Source organism: Coenobita brevimanus, chromosome 69 (genome assembly GCF_032717465.1).
Source record: "Coenobita brevimanus isolate Jiangsu-jjx chromosome 69, ASM3271746v2, whole genome shotgun sequence".
Classification (NCBI taxonomy): domain Eukaryota; kingdom Metazoa; phylum Arthropoda; class Malacostraca; order Decapoda; family Coenobitidae; genus Coenobita; species Coenobita brevimanus.
The window spans coordinates 2,194,419-2,215,203 of NC_137022.1; the positions used below are offsets into that span (position 1 = coordinate 2,194,419).

The 20,785-nt window shown below is 42.8% G+C and overlaps 2 protein-coding genes across 3 annotated transcripts in view; one reads left to right on the top strand and one right to left on the bottom strand.

The window, feature by feature from the left end:
* LOC145405981 (TBCC domain-containing protein 1-like) overlaps positions 1-12,440 on the bottom strand; it is a 40,403-nt gene extending 27,963 nt beyond the window's left edge. Inside the window, exons 1-4 of one of the 2 annotated variants that reach the window (XM_080277158.1) lie at positions 12,412-12,440; positions 9,135-9,247; positions 4,743-4,838; positions 337-463 (exon numbers count right to left, since the gene is read on the bottom strand). In XM_080277158.1, the coding sequence (XP_080133284.1) occupies positions 337-463; positions 4,743-4,838; positions 9,135-9,221 (310 nt within the window). In that variant the 5' untranslated portion in view covers positions 9,222-9,247; positions 12,412-12,440. Of the gene's footprint in view, positions 1-336; positions 464-4,742; positions 4,839-9,134; positions 9,248-12,411 lie in introns of those variants that run through there. The other variant, XM_080277159.1, reaches the window with a different exon arrangement.
* LOC145406035 (uncharacterized) overlaps positions 1-20,785 on the top strand; it is a 168,897-nt gene that overhangs the window by 130,398 nt on the left and 17,714 nt on the right. The gene's annotated exons all lie outside the window — the stretch shown is intronic.

Sequence of the window (20,785 nt, forward strand, 5' to 3'; positions counted from 1 at the left end):
GAAAACGAAGATGTTATGAAACCTGTAATGTGTGTTTTATGCTCTTAACTCCTTAGTAATGAACAAGAGGCACATCTCACTTTACTGGTACTTAAAGTAACTCAGGGCCTCCACACATCAGACTTTAAGGGAGGACTAACTGTATCCATTCTGGGATGCAAAGGCAATCTCTTAATTGACTACAGTATAATGCATTCAGTAATTATACATACATTTTAATGAGTACATTATATACTGCATACAGATAAGAACAGTATGTACATAAAGGTGTACATTAAAATATAAATGGTAGTAACAGTGTACGTACGAATGTAAAGGTACATCATGTTAGCATACCTCTTTCCTTCTGTGATGGTGCTGCTGCCAGAGCCGCCTCCAGCTGGCGGTCTCGGCCAGGGTGGAGGCGAGAGAAGAGCAAACACGAGAAGAACACCACCATGCTGCACTCCACACTCAGCCCCATCTGACACCCACACACCCCAACACATGCACATGTGTATAAACATTAGTGCTTGCAAAACACAACACACCTCCACATCCAAGAAATTTATTTATTATAGGTACAGTATACAAATTTGCACCCACCGCAATGTCAACGTCCTGCTCTTCCTCTCATACGGCACTGTAAATTAGTAAAGTTCGGCAATGCAGTATATAAATGGGGGCATGAATGAAGCCAATATAAGAGTTGTGGAACGGGGGGTGACGATGGTGACAAATGGTAAGGCATGAAGTAATTTATTCTGACATGTGTAGCTGATGCTGTGCTGACTGTTAATAACAAATGGGATCTCTGCACGCTGGTTCAGAGTTCTGCAAATGTCAAAGTCTAAAAATCAATGAAGACAGATTATTCAATGAGATGGTGACTCACAGTGTGTTGTCTTGGTGAACAGTTAGATATGAAGTGGTGGATAAGTCGAGAGCATCAGTGACTTAACAAAAGGGACGAATATATTAAGGAAGTGAAGGGTAGTTTCTCAAAATAAAAGTATGGCCAGTGCTATGAAGGTATTGATATGAACACAGAGGACTGAGTAATGAAAACTGGAAGAGGAATGAAGGTGCGTTAATGCCCTCATTCATGCACGTGTGTAAGATTCTGGAAAGGCATGAGTGTGAAAAATCAATAGTGCAAACAGTGAAAATGGGAATGTTAAGGGATACATGTGAGTAGTATAGGTTAGAGAGAGAGAGAGAGAGAGAGAGAGAGAGAGATTCTTGCAAGATGTGGTCTACAGAAGACAATTATCAAAGGGTAAACAAGTGTGCTAAGATGAAATACTTGTAATGAGAGAATGGACATACATAGGATTGTAAAAAGGGTATACGGTATGTGAATAAGCCTAAAAAGGGAGAAATGAAACACCAAGGCGATGACAGGATACTGTATGATAAATGAGAAGAGTGCATGAGAAAGCACAGCATGGGAGTCTAAGATGCAAAAGAAGTGACACAGAGTCATAATACAGTAAAAGTCCTGTAATCCGAACGGTAAGGGACTGAGGGTCTTTCGGAGTAATGTACTGTTTTTTTCGGACTATTGGGGAGGGACCTCTGAAAACATTAGACATATGTGTTCATGATCATTAAATAAACACTTAAATTGATATGGGTTATTGTTTTACTCACCAGAAATGCACAGAAGTGTAGATGAATCGTTGCAGGCAGGTACATCCAAGGCCAAGAGCAAGTACAAGCCAGTTAAATCTATAGATAGCACCCAGAAATTTTTGAAAAAAGTCCAGAAAATTTCAAAAAATTTTGCCTTGACAAATTTGGAGTACAGTACCGGGATTTTCGGACTATTGGTGGCCAGATTAGAGGAATTTTACTACACGTGGATGAAGTTTGTATGCAGGTGAACATGACAAAGGTCCGACTCACCCATTTACTGTACTTGGTGGGATGATGAGTTATGATGAAGAAACAATGCATATTCAAGATACTGTATTGTGTATTTCAGTTATTCCACACTGAGTCTATTACAAAAGAAGTCTCATAAGTTTAAGGTGCGTGATGAAAACAAGAGTCTAATACACCAAACTCCATTACAGTGGGGTGTAAATGTAGTGAAAGCTTACTTATATCATCCTCTTATCAAACAGCCTCTCTCTCTCTCTCCCCAGCTGATATAAAAACTCACCCTTCTTGAAAAACACAGCATGCAAAAAAAATTACGTATACTCCCCAAACTCAATTCATTAATCACTTTCCAGTACAATACAGCAGAGTAATTACCTCCTGCCTGGATCAAACTCCCGTACAGTACAATAAAACTCTATTGGTGCAGCCTACAGTAATCAACTAGCATTACTTTAATAAGAGGATATAGGCCTAGTCAAGATTATATGAGTTTGATACAATTAAACCTAAACTGACTCCTGTTCTAGGCTGAATGAAAATATCTGGTGGCTGCTACAACATAATAAAGAAGTCATTTTACTGCTGAACGAGTTAACAGAGTTGGCTTCCCACCCATTACACCAGAGATGTCTCCCATAAGCCACATGTACTCATCCAGTTATTCTTAACATTAAAAAAGGTATTACTGTAGTGACAAGGTCAGAATAGACCATACTCCCTTTATGCAACGTATTTTGTTTAGCTCTTCATACGAGAATTTCTGTACTGTATTATAAAATTAATGCTGTATTCTCATTTACAAACAATATGTAAAAGCTTGACACCATGGCTTACAGTGTCATAATTTTGTATAACCTAAACAAGCATCAATATATTAGCTTTAATTCATAACAGAAAGAAACAACTGTAAAATAATCACACAGGAAAAGAAAAATGTTAGCTAATACAGTACCTCAGAAAAAAGTACTACACTGCATTTTATTCTGCTCTCATATAAAACCAGAATGACACATTACCATATGAGACACATGGAATATAACCACACAAAGTCATCAAATGAATGTGTCCTGTAAGATGAATACCAGTACACCCAAACCCCAATATCAGGTGCACTGATAACCGATGATTCGCTAGACTGAACAAAAGAAACTGGGGAACATTCCCACAATCCAAATGGCAGTTGCTTCGCTAGTCTGAACACTCCGTCGCTCCCTAAGTTTGAAACGTGTGTCCGAATGTGGATGTGATGGTGCATGTGGCTCTCCCCATCCTCCCTCCATCCTCTCGCTTCTCCCCCCACCAAGTGAGCGAAAATGGCTGTCTGCCTCCTCAACGAACAGTCAAAGTCGCCCAACCAGCCTTGAGCTGCGCACTGGTAATACCCTAACCCACCAGCTGAGCAAAAATGGCCGTGTTACCTCCCTACCAAATGGTCAAAGTCACCTGGCCAAGAAGAGGAGGGAGGGATGGTAGAGAAGATGAAGGGAATGAAAGAAGAGAGAGGATGGGAAGAAATGGAACATGGGGGATGGAAAGAGCATGAATGTGAGGGGGAGAGAAGAAAACAAAAGGGAATAGAGAGACAGAAACTGAGACGCAGAAGGGAGGGAAGATAAAGTGTGAGAAGCAGAGGGAGTGAAAAAAAAAAAAAAGGCAAAAGGAAGGAAGAAAAGGAAAATGGGGGAGGGAGAGAGGCAGAAAGCGAGAGGAAGAGAAGAAAACAGAGGGAGAGAGAGAGAATAGGGGGGAAGAGAAAAAAAAAAAATTATAAAAAAGAAGAGGGAGGGAGGATGTGTGAGAAGCAAAGGGAGGGAATGAAGAAAGAGGAAGGGAAAGGAAGAAAGTGTAGAGAGAGAGAAGAAAGCAGTGAGAGATATACAGAGAAGGGAGAGAGAACTGGGAGGGAGGGACGGAGGGAGAGAAGATAAAGTGTGAGAAGCAGCAGGAGGGAAGAAAAAGAAAGCAGGAAAGGGAAAGAGAAAGTAATGGGGAAAGAAAACAGAGAGACTAAGGAGAAAGGGAGGGAAAAAGAGGGTGAAAAGATGGGGAGGGGAGGGAAGATAAGAAGCTGTGAGATGCACTGTGAGGGAAAGAAGAGAGAGGAAGGGAAGAAAATGACACTGGGGGAGGGAAAGAGTGTGCAAGAAACATAAGAGAGAAAGACTAAGTAGGGAGGGAAGAGTGGAGAGGGAGGGAGAGAAAGGGAAGAAAAAGAGGGAGAGTGTGAAGGATGTACAAGAGAGAGAGGGAACTCAAAAACAGAGAGAATTAGATGAAGGAGGATGTGAAAAATGTGGAATGAGGAATGGAAAAGAAATTGAAAATTCAGACAGAAGGAGGATGAGAGAGAGAGGTGGTGATCTGCCTCATTTATCTTCTCTCCTTCGTTTCTCCTCTCATGTGCTGTCAGCGCTGCCAGGAGTGTCTCCCTCCCAGTCCCCCCACCCTTCCCCACCCCCACTAGCGCGCTGCCTGCCTGGCCCAGCGTTCTCCACTCTCACAGTGTCTGTTGCCCTAAATGCATCTCACCATCACACCTCCAACCACCTTACCTTCTGCATATGTGATGTTTGATGTCCCATTCTTTTAGCAATACAGTAATACTGGTATTGTTTATGAGGATAATAACATTACCTACGGTGTTTTTGTGTCAGTCTCTACTGAGAGAGTATGGTATACGAGAGTTTGGGTTTGGACCTGGAACACATCTCTGGCTTTCCTTCAGTATCTTAAAGGGAAAATTGCTTCGATATCTGACATACTTGCTGACTGAACACTTCCACTGGTAGGCAACAGCGCCTGATATTGGGGTATGGGTGTAATAATGAATACTGAAGAGCACGCACACCATGCCTTACATTACCATAGTAACACACCTTTTTGACAGCAATATGTTTCCATGTGTCGTAGCTCATCTGTGGGTACCCACGTTCACCCAAGTCTTGAGCATACTGCAACAACCGTGATAACATCTGGTAAAGAAAAACAATATACTGTACAGAACAACAACCATTTGCTATGTTGGGAGGCAAGCATCAGCTGAGCAGCATCACTGACTACAGAATGACTGCAAGATTGACTAAGTACTGTGTGTAAGACTAATCGCAGTATTCCTAAAACTGAGAGGAGAAAGGTCTCTTCAAGTCCCAGATTTCTGGGATGAAAAGGGAAAAACACAATGGGCAAAAAGGCAAGATAAATAATGAGGCCCGAAGAGTACCGTGAACCGGGGTGACTTCGTACGATTTTGAAGGTTATTTCATCCTGACACAATTTATTTTGGCCAAAATACTGATGTTAAGTATTACATACGTACGTGAGCCAATAACCTGTAAGTATCTAACAGCCAGATAATCTCAGTATCTCCATCTAGACGTAGTAAAATATTTTATAGGTGTCCGAGGTCACCCCGGACTGGGGAGACTTCGGACTGCCTTGGGGTGACCCCGGACACTTATTAGAAATGCACTGAAATGGGCCCCTAGTAGCTCAGCTGAATGTTTGGACAGTTCTGGGGGGTCTTTGGACACTGCGCGACTTTTAAAAAAATTGCTGAAAAAAATACAAAAAAATACAGAAAAATTACAAGTAAATAGTAGTGATATATAGCAAAAATAGATGAAAAAATAAATTTTCCATTGACTTACAACCCCAGTTTAGTTGATTATACATATACATTATAGGGAGTACATTCCCACGCTATGCGCAGGTTAAAGGCACGATTGTGACTGACTGACCGGACGGTTTAAAGCGTGCCGGCTATTTAAATGCCTAATTAAAGGGAACTTGGAATGGAGGAACAGAAGATACGGAAGGAAAGAGCTAAAGAGTGAAGGAGCTTGGGAAGGAATGAGAGAAGGAGCTTGGGAAGGAGAAACAGGAGTTAGGAATGGAAGGGGTGAGTAGATGAGGAACAAGAGGAGGGAGTGGAGACGAACTATAAGGATATCATACCGGTACCGTACCATATGGTAACTTAAATAATATGTGTTTTCACATCATATTTCTTAGCAGCCTGTCTGACACTTAACTTTCCATCACGTACGTCTGCACTAGCATACTCTAAAAGGCTGCCACGGCGTTCCACCGTATAGTGTCTTCTACCATCACTGGTAGATACACTCACTCTCTTGTAATTTCGAGGCATTGTGGCCTAGTTCATCTCACACTTCATCTGTTATATAAATGCAAAAACAAAGATAAGCATGCAGACTGTGTACATTGTACAAAATATGTTTTATTACATATAAAAAAAGCAAATTAGATATGCTGTCTGACCTCAACCCTTTAAATATCCATTGTCCGTAAGTTACCCCTTTAAATCCCAAAAATGCGTACACATTCACTCATGTCATGTTTACATACATTTAAAATGCAGATTTTAACCCTTTCTCTGTTCCAATCTTCAAGTTAGACGTTAAAGTAAACCTCTAAATGTGTATAAGCGTGCGGTTTGTTATGATTCGTTCACACCAGACCAAGTTTTCCCGTATTCATTTTTTCACCAAAAAATAGCATTGTCTTTATTACAATATATTCACCAGTGGAACATAATATTTTAAAAAGATAATTATACATAACATTTTACAAAACCTATGCAACATTATCCCGTTTAAATATATACGATATCTTTCTTCGTTTAGCAGCTGCGTAGCATTTAATCTTTTTATGCAAATTTCGTCCGAAACCACCCCGTGTCCGAATTCACCCCGGTTCACGGTACTGCCTGATGGGCAATGTCCAAGAACCTGGATCGCAAGATTACTGTACATACTGATACCTTAAAGGCAAGCTCTTTTGTGAGTGATGTAAAGTAGTCTATGGGGTCCATAATTTAATAAAAGAGGAAGTCCCACAGAAACCTCTATCTATCCCTGACAAAAGACCATGATTTGCTTATGGGCCATAAACCCCATGTGAGTACCAACATCTGTAATATGGTCTTGACTATGGATTGGAAGTGCCCGGGACAGCATCATGAGAGTGCTGAGGTATGGAGGTGATGCCAAGGAACTAGTGGTTAAGGATGACAAAGTACATGATTAGGGGAACAATGAGGATGATGATCATAATTATGATAACAATGAATATGATAACAAAGAGGAAAGGAGAAATGTGGAAGCCATGGAGGAGAAGTGGTGCTGTCATGTCATAACAAAAGGATGCTGAATTTAGGACCTTCTTTAGTTTCTGGGGTTCTGGTGCACTGTGCCAATTTTTGCAATGGGTACAGCAGGATGTGCTCAGTAACATGGCTTGCAAGCTGACACTATCTAATGCTCAAACAATGTTTCATCTGTGGTCAGTAAACTTGCTTAACCTCTTCCCTCTCAGCTCTATGAATACAGCTGTATGTAGCCGAATTTTAGGCAATAGTGTTAGTATCACAGTAGGCTATACAAATCTTACAGCTAATTAGCGGTATGCTGTATTAACCTGAAAATGTAATTACTGTAGCAGTAGCCTATGTAAAACTGAAACCTATCTGGATTTAGCCTATATTCGTTTCATTTCATTTTTGTAGGCTTCAACATGGTTGCACGCATCGGCCTTGGTCACCTAATGGCGTCTCTCCTTGCTGCTCGATCTCTGGCAGCTTCCCTATGCAGTCCCTTATCCCTGAGGTCACACTCAATGACCTTGTCCCAGGTCTTTTTTGGTCTACCTCTCGCAACCCTACCTCCAACATTAAAACTTCTCACTTTCTGCACCCAATGGGGGACTTGTGAAGCTGCCTACTGCTATACACCACCACCATTAACAGCATGTCCACCCCAAGTACGTGTTCAATTACCGTGATTTTTCTCCATTGATGTGAGAACCTGTGAGGAAAAACACCATCATACACTATTGAAGTATTAAAAAAGCTTCATAACAATGATACAACAGAAGAAAATACATTGCTCTCATTGTTTTATTTCCCCGAAAACGAAGCCCAAACTTTGAAAACCTAGCACTTATATACAGTATTTCTTTTTGTCGTTTTTAATGAAGCTGCTACAAGCTGAGTTAATTCTTGCCTCCTGAAATGTTTGATTTATACTGTAGTTTTAGCCAAGCACTTGTTTTTTGTGTCAGTCCTTCTATTGGTAGAAATTTGATGATGATGTATTAAATTATTCTACACCAGCCATCCAAGCTCAGATACAGTCCCCATTCCAAGATTTGATATGACGTATCTGAAAGTGGTGGTAGCGCATTTTCCTAGGGGGATAAGTCATCATGAAATCCTGGAATGGGACTGTCTCTAAGCTCGGATGGCTGATGTAGAATAATTTAATACATCATCATTATATTTCTGGCAAAAGAGAGACTGACACAAGCAAAACAAGAGCTTGGCTAAAACTACAGTATACATCAAACATTTTGGGAGGCATGAATAAACTCAGCTTGTAGCAGCTTCATTAAAAATGATGAAGAGTAATATGTAAGTGCCAGGTTTTCAAAATTTGGGCTTCATTTTTGGAGAAATAAAGCAATGACAGCAATGCAATCTCCTCTGTTATATCTTTGTTATAAAGCTTCTTCAATATTTCAGTAGCATATGATGGTATTTTTCCTCCCAGGTTCTCACATCAACAGAGAAAAATCACGGTAACTGAATATGTCCTCGGGACAGAGAAGCTGTCAACACTGAGAGACATCTGGTGACAGACAATTTCCAGAAGTCCCCCATTATCATCCCCCATCCTCACCACATGCCCAAACCATCTCAATCTACCTCTCCTCATCACAACACCAACACTCCATTCCCATCCTACCCCTCAACTCTTCCACTGTAAACCTAGCCCCCCCCAGGCCTTATACTCCGGGACACACAGCACATCCACCTAATCATTGTCATTTCTGTACGTTTGAGCCTGCGAGTATCCTCTTCCTTTACTGTCCAGGTCTCACTACCATTCAGCATTACACTCCTAACACATGCTGCATTAAAAGATCCCTTTGCATTGAGGGTGAGCCCTCTCAATGTCAGGAGAGGCAACAGCTCTCAGAACTTCTTCCAACCACTCCTCACTCTAGCCACAGAGCTAGCTCAAACCCCACCTGCAGCACATAACATGTCTCCCAAACAACAACACTCATCCACATGCTCAAGAGACTCACCAACAAGTTCAATCCTCTCATCCCTATATTAAACTTTAATATACAGTAGCAGCAGGCTAAGCAGAATGTAATAAACTGAGATGTAAATAACTGTAGTAACTGACTGTATGAAAATGAAAAACTACAACAGTAGTATTTTGGGGTATGGATGAACTACTGACCTCTATGGATATCTTGTCTGGTGGCAGTACGGGCAACACCCCCAGCTCCATCACCTCTGGCCGCACCCACAACTGCACCTCGCCCATAGCTGCCCCGCTCCCTCACACCCCACCTGCAGAGAAACTTTAGTTCTTTCAACCTAACTTGGCCCAGGTTTTCCTCTTTCTGCTAATTATTTTACATATGTCAGTTGCAGAAAAAGACAATGGGACAGCTCTACATCCCTTTCATACCATTACTTCATAAATTATATATTCTAGTGTTAATCTGTTGTTACAACTTAGCATTTAAGATGGAGATGTAATTTTAGGACAAGGTAGAGCAAAAGGATTACATTAACACCATTAATATGATACCATCTTTTATACTGTACTGTATATAGTCAGTGTTCATTAATAGTATGGGATGTGTTCTAAACACTAACAGCTACCTGTAACTTTTCCTTACAATTGACACTGCTGTATACTGGGAGAAACTGACAACTTAGCTTTACAGACAAAGCTGGAACCTTAAAACCTTCATAATGGTGATGTATTTGTTATTTTATTCTTGTTGCCTTCAGATTATTTTGTTTGGCTGAGCGGATGTTTCCAACTGAAGGGGTTATATGTGGCACTTATTTACAGTACCGCTTTGCAGCTTGTGGTCCTCCATAAGTTTGATAAAATTGTCTGGTGGTAGATAAATAAGTCATCAGACTGAAGGGGTTAATTTGGCCTCTGACTCTCCATCTTCAATGCTGAGCTGTAACAAGAAATTACTGCTAGAACAAAGCACTAGTCACGATGAAGTGCTCTGGAAAGAACGTGGAACTACAAAACTTACATTATGCCAGTGATATCGGGGAAATAGGCTACAAAAGGATGAAAATCTCTGCCAGATAAAGGTATGGTAAAAGAACTGTAACACCTTCCCTACAGCTAAAACTTTTACAATTCATCACTAAAGTTCATTCATGTCAACTAGGGGAAGATTTCTGTCCTGTTGCAGCTTATTACTTGTAGTACAGTGACAGAATGTGCCAGTACTATGACAACATCATTCCCATAGAAATGCTTTATGACTAGCACCACACGCAACTGTTACCCTAATCTCTTGTTACAACCCTCTATTCAAGATGGAGGGATGATAATTCTATGCTTAGATAATGTGGACATACTGTAGATTCAGAGGGCCCCATTTAACATCATGTTTGGGACACTGAATATTGTCTGAAGGATTGTGTGGCCTATTTTGCTGGACATGCTGTTGATGGTTCTCTCATTTTCCTATTTTATCTTTCTTCATTTCTGGATCTAACCTCACCCCATGCTTAGGCTGGAAAAATGCTCGGGATGATGATGGTGGTGGTGGTGATGAAACCTTTCACAGTTGTTGTACCGTATGTTGAGAAGGCAAGGAAGGGTATTATTATAGTTTTGGATGGCCGCACCCCTACTTTAGAGTTGTTAGGTTAGTACAGTTGAGTCAGCTTAAATCTGATCAGGTAGGTTAGGTCTGATTCATTATGTTTGATTTTTCAGAAAGGTTAGTTACCGGTAGGTTTGATAAGTAGGGCTGGTTTGGGTGGGTAAGTATGAGTTTGTTTAAAATGGGTACCAACAGGTTAGTTACATTGGATCAGTCAGGTTAGTTTAGTTAAGAGTAGCTTGGTATGGTATGGTTAGGCCACAAAAAAATCATCAGAATAACCCTGACTTTCCCAAACCACAAAATTACTGATGACAGAAGGGTACTTTGGTGTAGGAATAAAACAAGAAGTAAACAAGTTCACCTTATACGGGTGTCAAGTTACTAAAACTTCAAGAGAAACAAAGAGGGGGGGGGGAGGGCTGCAGACACCATGAGGTGCTTAACCACAATACTCATCTCCATAACTTAGGTTTTTGAGTTTGTGGTGGGTTATTCACCCAATATCTTGGGATACAAGGTCACTACATCATCCATGTTACCACAGTCACCTCCCCAAGTTATTACCCTGGGTGCTCACTTTACCTATCAACCCAAAAAGGGTGGATGGACACCTGAATTGAATGACACCAGTTGCCTGCCCCAGGATTTGAACCCTGGAACTAATGGGCCAGCAGCTTTGCAGTCCGCGACACTGACCACTCAGCCACCACAGCAGAAACAAAGGAAGTTGGCCAATCACTAAAGGTAGAGTATGCAGACTAAGTGGGATTTGCTGTACACCACACCTGAACCTGCATCACTTAATGCACTGAGCAGGTTAGTCTCCACACGGGACTCCTCCAACATACGGACACATTACTGCATTTCATTCTTATTAACTCCAGATGACATTACTCAGCTCAGGAAGGACTGATCTCTAAGTTACAGTGTTTATGCAAGGGTTCTGTTGGATTGAGCCCAGCACTGCCTAACCTAACTTTGAAAGCAATATTCTATAATCCTAATCTTGGTATCATCCAGCCAAGGCTATATATTCTTCAGCAGAATTTGGGTGTAATAAATGAACTATAACATGATGAGACAACTAAATCTGTTATCCACATAAGGAAACTCTGCTAACTTAGATTATGTCTGGGTTGTTTGCTGGAGTTAGTCCCTTAGCTGTGTGGGTCCTCCCAGGCTGAACACAACCACTTGGCACTGACCAAAATAAAATAGGATACGGTATGGTAGGCTACATCCTTATGGCCTGTGCTGCATGGGTTCACAAACAGCTCATTGCACACAGTCTCTGCTAAGATCAATAGAAATCTCTGGTAACGGCCAAAATATGGTACACATCTTCATGCTGAAGGTGCTAACAATCAGGCGATGCAGATAATGATGATACTGGCAGGCTATGACAGTAACACCAATTGCCAGGGGTTACCACACTCACCCTGGAAGTTAAATTTGCTGTTTCTGGCAGTCAGGGTCATTCTGATGCCTTTTTTCCAACTAATCTAACTTAACCTAACTAACCTGGACTACCAAACCTAGCCTACCACCAAAACAAAGTAATTTAATATGCCGGTAACCTAAAAACCAAGCAGCATGAGTCTGAAACTGAGAACGACTCACTTGCTGAAATTACACCACCTCCCGTGTGCAATGATGTAGCCAACGCCACAGCGTTACCCCGGCCGGCCTTGCTGTTACCCTTACATGTACTTCCCTGCAGCGGAAATTGATGATGAATGCCCTACACCCCTTATCACCTTCTACAGGGAATTTGTGCTGCACTCAGTGCAATGGATTAAACGAGGCAACTTAATGGTGGGCTGTATGTTGTGTCACGACTTTTAATATTACAACCAGACTTACCTCCGATCACGCTAATTTTGCAGAGGCTTTTGAAAACAAACACAAAAGCTATCCCACCCAACTCACTGTGGACAATCTTGGAAGCCGTTTGTTCGGTGTCATCTTACTTTGAATAGTTCCTGTTCATCTCTTGCTATCAAACACTCAATACTATATGGAAAAAAAACATTTCAGTAAGATGATTTTGCTACAAAATAGGTTTCCCAAAATATGATGTGACAAATATGAGGCAAGACGATCCTTTATGACATTTTGTAACTACATGACGAGCGGATTATGAACCCAAGCAATTTACCACCTCAACCGAATGCCAACTGGTCCAAATGTGATCCATATTTACTGGCCGACATGGCAGCAGTAGCAGAATAAAACCAATTGCTTTGAGTGACTAGTCACCTCCAACTCCACGTGACTGTACAACTCGTTACCTCACTCTACACCACCCTCTCCACCACTTGCCATATACCACACTACCTCCCATTTACGGGATCGGGGTGGCTCAGTGGTAGAACGCTTACTCAAGACCAAAGGGTCGAGAGTTTGCTCCCTTCCCGGGTAGCTTCCCTGCTGGGAGAGGTAGAGCTGTCTTGTTACCCAGCGGGGCTGTATGATCGATCAAGGTCTAGCTCGGGGAAGTAATTTCTCCATTTACCTCCCATTTAACTCTACGCCACACCCTATACTCTACACTACACCACCTCTCACTCCTCCACATTGCACTACACATCGTCCCGCACCACCAACTTTCTTTTCATACCACACCACCACACTACATGCCACGTTACGCAGTCGCACACCACACCACCTTCCATTTCACACCCCACCACCTCACACCATACCACACCATCTCTCACGTAACTCAACACCACACCACCATCTCTTACTCCACTCCACACCACACATCACACCCCTCCACAGTACGCCATACCATACCATACCACCTCCCACTTCACACCTCACCAAACCACATCCAACTCCATATCATCTCATCCCACACCACCTCCCACTCCACCTTTCACTCCACACCACCTTACCCCCACACTTCCGTACACTATCTCTCACTAGGCCTACACATCACACCAGACCACACTACCTCCAACACAACACCACACCACACCACCTCCAACTCGACACCACACCACATCACATTACTTCCCACTCTACATTAACGCACCCTATCACTTCCAACACCACACCACACCACCTCCAACTCAACACCAGACCACATACATTCCTTCCCACACTACACTACCGCACCCTTCTAACACCACACGTATCATACCCATCATACCACACCACATGACCTGCCACTCCACATGCTCCCCCTCCACACCACTCCATCTCCTGTCCTATAGTTTATATAAACGGTCAAACAGTAATTTCCCAGTTTATATATTTTGATTTAAAATATAATGGTAAATTCTGTGCCCAGTTTTCCGCAAGCCCGCCTTTTAGACTTAGGAATTATAGCTTTTGTTATTGCTCAAACCAAATTAGATCTACCCAAATTAATTTACTTTTTTCATTTACCTTTTTATAGTGACGGGAGGCCAACAATAAATTGGGGTAGATTTGAGTGTGTTGAAGTTTCCGACGACACTCGACTGTCGAGAAACAAACTTCATTCTGCGGAGGGAGCATACAGTCTAAAATCAATAGGAAAACAAATTTTACGTTAATCACTCGTTTACCATTTCAGAAATGACCAGAAAAATATACAAGACTTTTAGTAAGAAGATTTGATAAGGTGTTTCTGCTGCTTAAAGTAAAGCGTACGTTTACCCTCATCATCCTCATGACCACCACTGCTTTGATTGTGAATAAATGTTTTGAGTTCGGGACCCCTTAGCATATAAGCATGTGGGTTTGTTTACATTTGAAGCCACTGACATCCACTGATTGCAGAGAAATTAGACAGACGAAAGGCGTGAAGTAAGAGGACGGCTAGATTCTGATCAACAAGTGTAAGTGGTTACAGTAATTTTGATGTAAGAAGTTTTGAGTCTTGCGAGCTCATGATGTGGTGGTGAACGGACTACGTTAGGTCAATATGCTGCAAAATTCTCTTGTAGGATGCAGCTGCCGGGAATCTGTTTCATTAATATCAATATTGTAATATGAGTTCTGGAGCTACACAGACTTTATATTTGCTGAAGACCCTTTTAAGGCTTCACATTAATTCCACATACGACTGGGTGTCCCTTAAATCACAGTTCAGTCATTAGTAAAACTCTATTTATCTATATACCTAGGCTTCTTCCCCCAAGGAAAGGGAGGTAGCCGAGACAGGTCGACACATTCCCAACTTACTCATCCACTCAAACATATTCATTCGCAAATTAGCCCCAAAGGGGAGAAGTGACCGATCCACACCGCACAAGGGTCGACTGCACAGTGCAATCAGTGACATCCGCAGCAGGGCCCAACAGCAGAGCTTGTTTACCCGTGCCACATCATAACAGACCCATCCCCTTACCCGCACCTGACCTGATCAGCTGATCAGACAAATGCAGGAGAATATCCCCTCAGGGCTGCATCATGATTTATTTATTCACAATTTCTCTGCATTCATTTTGTCACTCACAGTCACTTTTCCTTGCTCAACAGACATCCCTTTTACATCCAATGCTCTCTTCACATTGTCCATCCATCCTGTTCGTGGTCTTCCTCTCAGCCTTATATCTCTCAAGTCAGATCTAGTTATCTTTTTCACCAATCGCTCATTATCCATTCTCTCCATATGCCCAAACCATCACAACACCCTCTGCTCAACTCGATCAGCCATCTCCTGTACAAATCCAGTTCTCCTTCGCACTTGATAATTTCTCACTCGATCCATATGCGTCACTCCACACATACATCTCAGACACCTCATCTCCATTAGATTCAAACTTTTCCTCTCTGCTACACCCATATTCCATGTTTCAGCCCCATATAACGCAGTCAGTACCACAACACCCTCATACAGCCTTCTCTTTGCATCCATTCTAAGCAAATGACATCTAAACACTTTTTTCAATCCTTCCAGCACCTTTCCTACTTCATTCATTCTAAACTTCACTTCTGCATCTATTCTACCATCCACAGCAACATGTGACCCTAAATACTTAAAACACTCTATCTCCTCAAGCAACTCACCATTCAGAACTTTATTCATCCTCCTACCATCTACCATCCTCGTACACTTCATCACTTTACTCTTATTCTCATTTACTTTCAATTTCCTCCTTTCACACACCCTTCCAAACTCCTCTACTAACTGTCTCCATCTCTCCTCTGAATCAGTCACCAGTGCAGTATCATCTGCAAACAGCAGCTGCTTCAGATTCCACTCTACCATTAACATTCACCAGACTCAGACCTCCACCTAAAACTCTTGCGTTCACCTCCCTTCAACACCATCCATATAAATATTAAACAACCAAGGCGACATCACACATCCCTGTCGCAGCCCCACTCTCACGGGAAACCAATCACTCACATTATTACACACGCTCTACTATTTACATAAAATATTTTCACTCCTTTTAGTAACCTACCATCAAGTCCATACAATCTTCAAACAGTCCACAAAGCCTCCCTATCAGTTCTATCGAATGCTTTCTCTAAATCCATGAATGCCCAAAACACATCCTTACCTTTCGCTAAATACTTTTCACACACTTGTCTCTCAGCAAACACCTGATCCACACATCCCCTCCCTCTCCTAAAGCCACACTGCTCCTCCCCAGTCACCCCCTCTGTACCCTCTCTTACTCTCTTAATTAACACTCTGCCATACACCTTACCTACAACACTCAACAGACTTATACCCCTAAAACTAGTACTGTACATTCATACTTATCACCCTTACCTTTATACAATGGGACCACCCAAGCACTTGCCCAGTCAACTGGCACCATACCTTCCACAAAGCACACATTCAACAATCTTACTGAAACAAAACCTAACGACTTTGTTATTCTGAGACAGGAATAGGTCAGATATCTTGGTGGCAGGTAAGTGGTGGCAACCATCATCCACTCACCTGATGTAGGACTGCCTACTTCTTTCTTCACCTTTATCATTCTTTTTCTGTGTTTGCCCTCCTCTCTCTCCCCAATTCTTCCATCCTTCCTGTCATTATTTATTACTTTTCTTCCCATTTCAGGTGGCATTACATAAGTGAAAGGCAGATGGTTTCCTTTAAGCCAGGAAACCACCTAGAACACTGGGTGATAACCCTAAAACGAACCCATGCGTGCTCCCTACGTATCGACAAGTGGGTTGGTGGAGGGTTAGTGCCCCTTCCAGTAAAACAACTAACAGAGACAAACAACCATCCCTTATGGGATAATGGCATTTGGATGTAGATCTTATACAGGCAAGTCCCGGTTAACAAGCAATTGCTTAACAAGAATTCACAAATACGAGGTCTTGAAATTTGCACCGCTGCCTGTTTAACGAGCATGTAAAATCCCCCCAAATCCCAACTTATGAGAATCGATACGAGGGTCATGCTGCAGCTGTCCACCATGTTTACCTAGCTCACTAAGTAAACGTGGAGGACAGCTGCGGCACTGCTAGCTAAGAAACGAGTTGCACACTAGCTCTGCAAGCCTCTTCCCACCTTATCTTCATAAACATTCTTCCACCCGAGCTTGCCCAGTCAAGGTTTGTTTTGAAGCGTGCTTTTTTTTTTCTGTGCCCAGGATTATCACCATGTCTTCTAAGCATTCCATTGCGACCCCTAGTGCTCCCAGTGCTAAGCGTGCTCGGCTTTCTATCTCTGTCGCCCAGAAACTGGAGATAATTAGGAAGCACAATAGTGGTGTGCGCGTGGCAGAGCTTTGCTCTACCTACAAGCTCTCGTCCTCGACTGTGTGCACTATCCTGAAGAACAAGCAGAAACTGATTGATTTGGCTGCTTCTTCCTGCGTGCCTCTGAGTGCTACCCAGACCCGCACCCGTGATTGTGTGATGGAGAAAATGGAGAGGCTGTTGCGAGTCTGGGTGGAGGACCAGAACCAGGCCTGCATGCCTCTCTCCAAGGCCCTGATTAAATCCAAAGCACTGAAAGTGTGGGTAAGTTGCAAGAAAGAATATGATGCGAGTGTTGTAGGTAGTGCAGGTAGTGTGAGTGCGAGTGATGTGACGAATGACGGCGGCGTGTCGAGTGCTGACCCCAGTGGTGGTGCAGGTCCCAGCCAGGTCCACGGCAAGCCCTCGCCTGTTAGTGACACCTTCACGGCCAGTGATGGATGGTTTGCACGTTTTAAGAGGCGTGCAAACCTCCATAATATCAGCATTCAAGGCGAGGCAGTTAGTGCTGATACAGCTGCAGCCAAGACTTTCCCCGAGCAGCTGCGGAAGATCATTGAAGCGGGCGGCTGTGACACGAGGCAGGTCTTTAACATGGACAAGACTGGCCTCTTCTGGAAGAAGGTGCCTTCCCGCACCTACATCTCGCGGGAGGAGAGGTTGGCGCCTGGCTTCAAGGCCAGTAAGGATCACGTGCCAATGCTTCACGGCGGCAATGCTGCAGGGGATGCACATCTGAAACCTCTCCCGGTGTACCACTCCCAACACCCAAGGGCGCCACGTGGTGTATATCTCTATTGCCTCCCTGTTGTTTGGCAGGCAAACAAGAAGGCCTGGGTGACGAGGACCTTGTTCCTGGAGTACCTAACGGAATACTTCGTGCCCTTCCTGAAGAAGTACTGTGACAAGAACAACCTGGCCAACAGGTGTTTGCTCATCCAGGAGCAGGAGGAGGAGCAGCTGCCTGAGGTTAAGGAGCTGACCACCAAGTTCCTCGGCGACATCATCAACAGAGCGATGGGAGTGGCAGATGATATGCTGGACGCAGACCCTATTGTTGACCGGGCAATGAATTTCAAGACAGGGATGATGAAGCTGCTGTCGGGGTACGAGGAGCTGCTCCATCAGAAGAAGGCGAAAGCAACCCAGACCACCATCGATAGTTTCATCAAGAAGAAACCTCGTCCCTGGACTAGCACATCAATGTTGGATCCAGGACCCAGTACGAGCAAGGCAGTTCCCAGGACTCATTTCAGCTCCCCTACACCTCCTTCCTGCATGCCTTCAGCACCCCACACCCCACAGCCATCAGCACCCTCATCACCGTCGCCACCTCAAGAGGAAGAGGAAGATTTCCATGGGTTCGAGAGTCTCCTCTCGTCTTCATCATCAGAGGCAGAGGTGGAGGAATTGGGCCTTTGATTCTCCCACCAGCCTCCCACCACCGCACCCTCTCAGGCCTTAGAGAGAGGAAACGAGCCAGTCGAGCGGTGGTGGAGCACAGGTGCCATACATCATGGAAGACACTCAAACCCAAGTAAGACATTCAGTTGCTTGTTGAATATGTTTTTCTTTCATTTTCTAATGCTGTTTTGTGTATTTCACGTGCATGAACTCTTTATTCCTGCTTAAAATTGTCACAGGTTTTGGTGGTCGGTGGAGATTATGTGGCTGTTTGTTCACCCCATCCCTATTTTACCTATAATTTATGTTATTCTGCTTATGTTAATGCTGTTTTTATATTTCAGGTATATTACCTTCTTGTAATATCCTCTTATTCCAGCTAAAAATTATCAGGAAGTCAGTTTTGGTTATTTGTGGGGAGATTGCTCGGAGGCCTTGCTCCGTAACCCTATTTTTCCCGTTAGTTCTTCACTTTGTCGAGAATTTGGCTAATGAGCAAAATCCTTGCTCCCGCCTGTACTCCGTGGGACTGTACTGGTAGTGCACAATAAACTCCTGGGTAAAGAGAAGTATCAGCTTCTATACCGATACACCAGCCTGCGCACTGACATGTAGTCTACAGTACATCTGTACATCTTATGAGCATATTGTACATGTCAACAATAATGAAAGGTCAGCAGGGGTGGATGGTGGGGGGAGTAGGATTCTTGACTGTTATGTCAGCTGTCAAGTGATAATTGGGTTAAGTCTAGGGGAGCTCTCATTAATAAATAATGGACAGTCAGACAGGGAGAAAGTTTCATATTTCCATAATTCATTTATGGTGCCTACTGTAGATTTTGATGGGTAACAAATGTGGTACTAAGGGCATTAAAGTTAAGTTTATTCTCATACATGACTGATGTAGGCTATTGGTATTAGGGGAAGTACTTTTACAACATTTTGGCAGGTCTTTTTGTAAATCAGGAAAGTCTGCTTTAATAGATACAAATCCCTAAATAGTTCTGGGATTCAAACCTGGGTCCATTGGGATTACGGGCCACCTTCCTTCTAATTCGATTGCTGTCTCCTCCCTTGCAATAATACTGAATTGAATTTTGTGTCTGGTTAGTACTTGGATGGGTGACCGCCTGGGAACACCAGATGCTGTTGGCATCCCTACGTGTCAAGTGGGGTTGGTGGAAGGTTAGTGCCCCTCCCTGTAAAACAATTAACTCTAAGCCGTTGGCCACCCCGTTTGGGATACATGGCGTCTGGCAATGAATGAATGAATGAATATTGTGAAAAAAAAAAATCTATCTATAACCAGACACCATAATCCCATAAGGGGTGGCTGTTTGACTTTGAGTAGATCGTTTTATGGAGAGGGACACTAACCCTCTGCCAACCCCTCCCCCCCAAAAAAAAAAGCTTTTTGGTTGTGGAAGTAATTTTTTCATTACTGTGTTACAGATTTAATAAGCAAGATATATAAAATGTTAATACCATATGTATGGGTTTCAACCAGTTGCAGGACTAAGGCTGGATTGCTACCAGTCACAGCTCAGCATATTGTAGACTGTTGGTGAGAGTCACAGGTGGAGTTGAATTGATCAGTATTTACAGGTTACGGCTTTCTTTCTTTCTTTTTTTTTTTTTTTTCTTTTTTTTAATAGCGGCCAGAATAGCTCAGTGGTACGGTATCTCTGTCCCTTGACAACCATAGGGCTGGCAGTTTGAACCTTCACCAGGGTAACATAGCCTATTCCTGGTGAGAACTGTAGCAGTCTCTTAAAGGATCTCTCCTTGTCCTGCAGAGCTATATGGTCCATTGGTCCTAGCGCAGGGGATTAACTTTTTTTTTTTTTTTTTAAATCATTAGTTTCCATTTGTTCAGCTGCCAATGGATTGATTTGATGTCATAGGTGGTTGGAAATTTGTTCTTGAAATTTAATTTAACTTCAATTAACAAAACCAAATGAGCATAGAAGTACTGTACAGTGTAAAAGAATGCATATCATACTATGCAGTCCTGCCAGAACCAGGTTCAAATCCCCGCAGGGGCAGGGAACAGTTTAAGGATTTGAATTTCATGAAATCAGACTTTACTGATCTACCAGAAGACCTGCCAACATGTTGTAAAAATACCCCCGCTAATACCAATACACCAGTCCTGTATGAGACAGCCCTA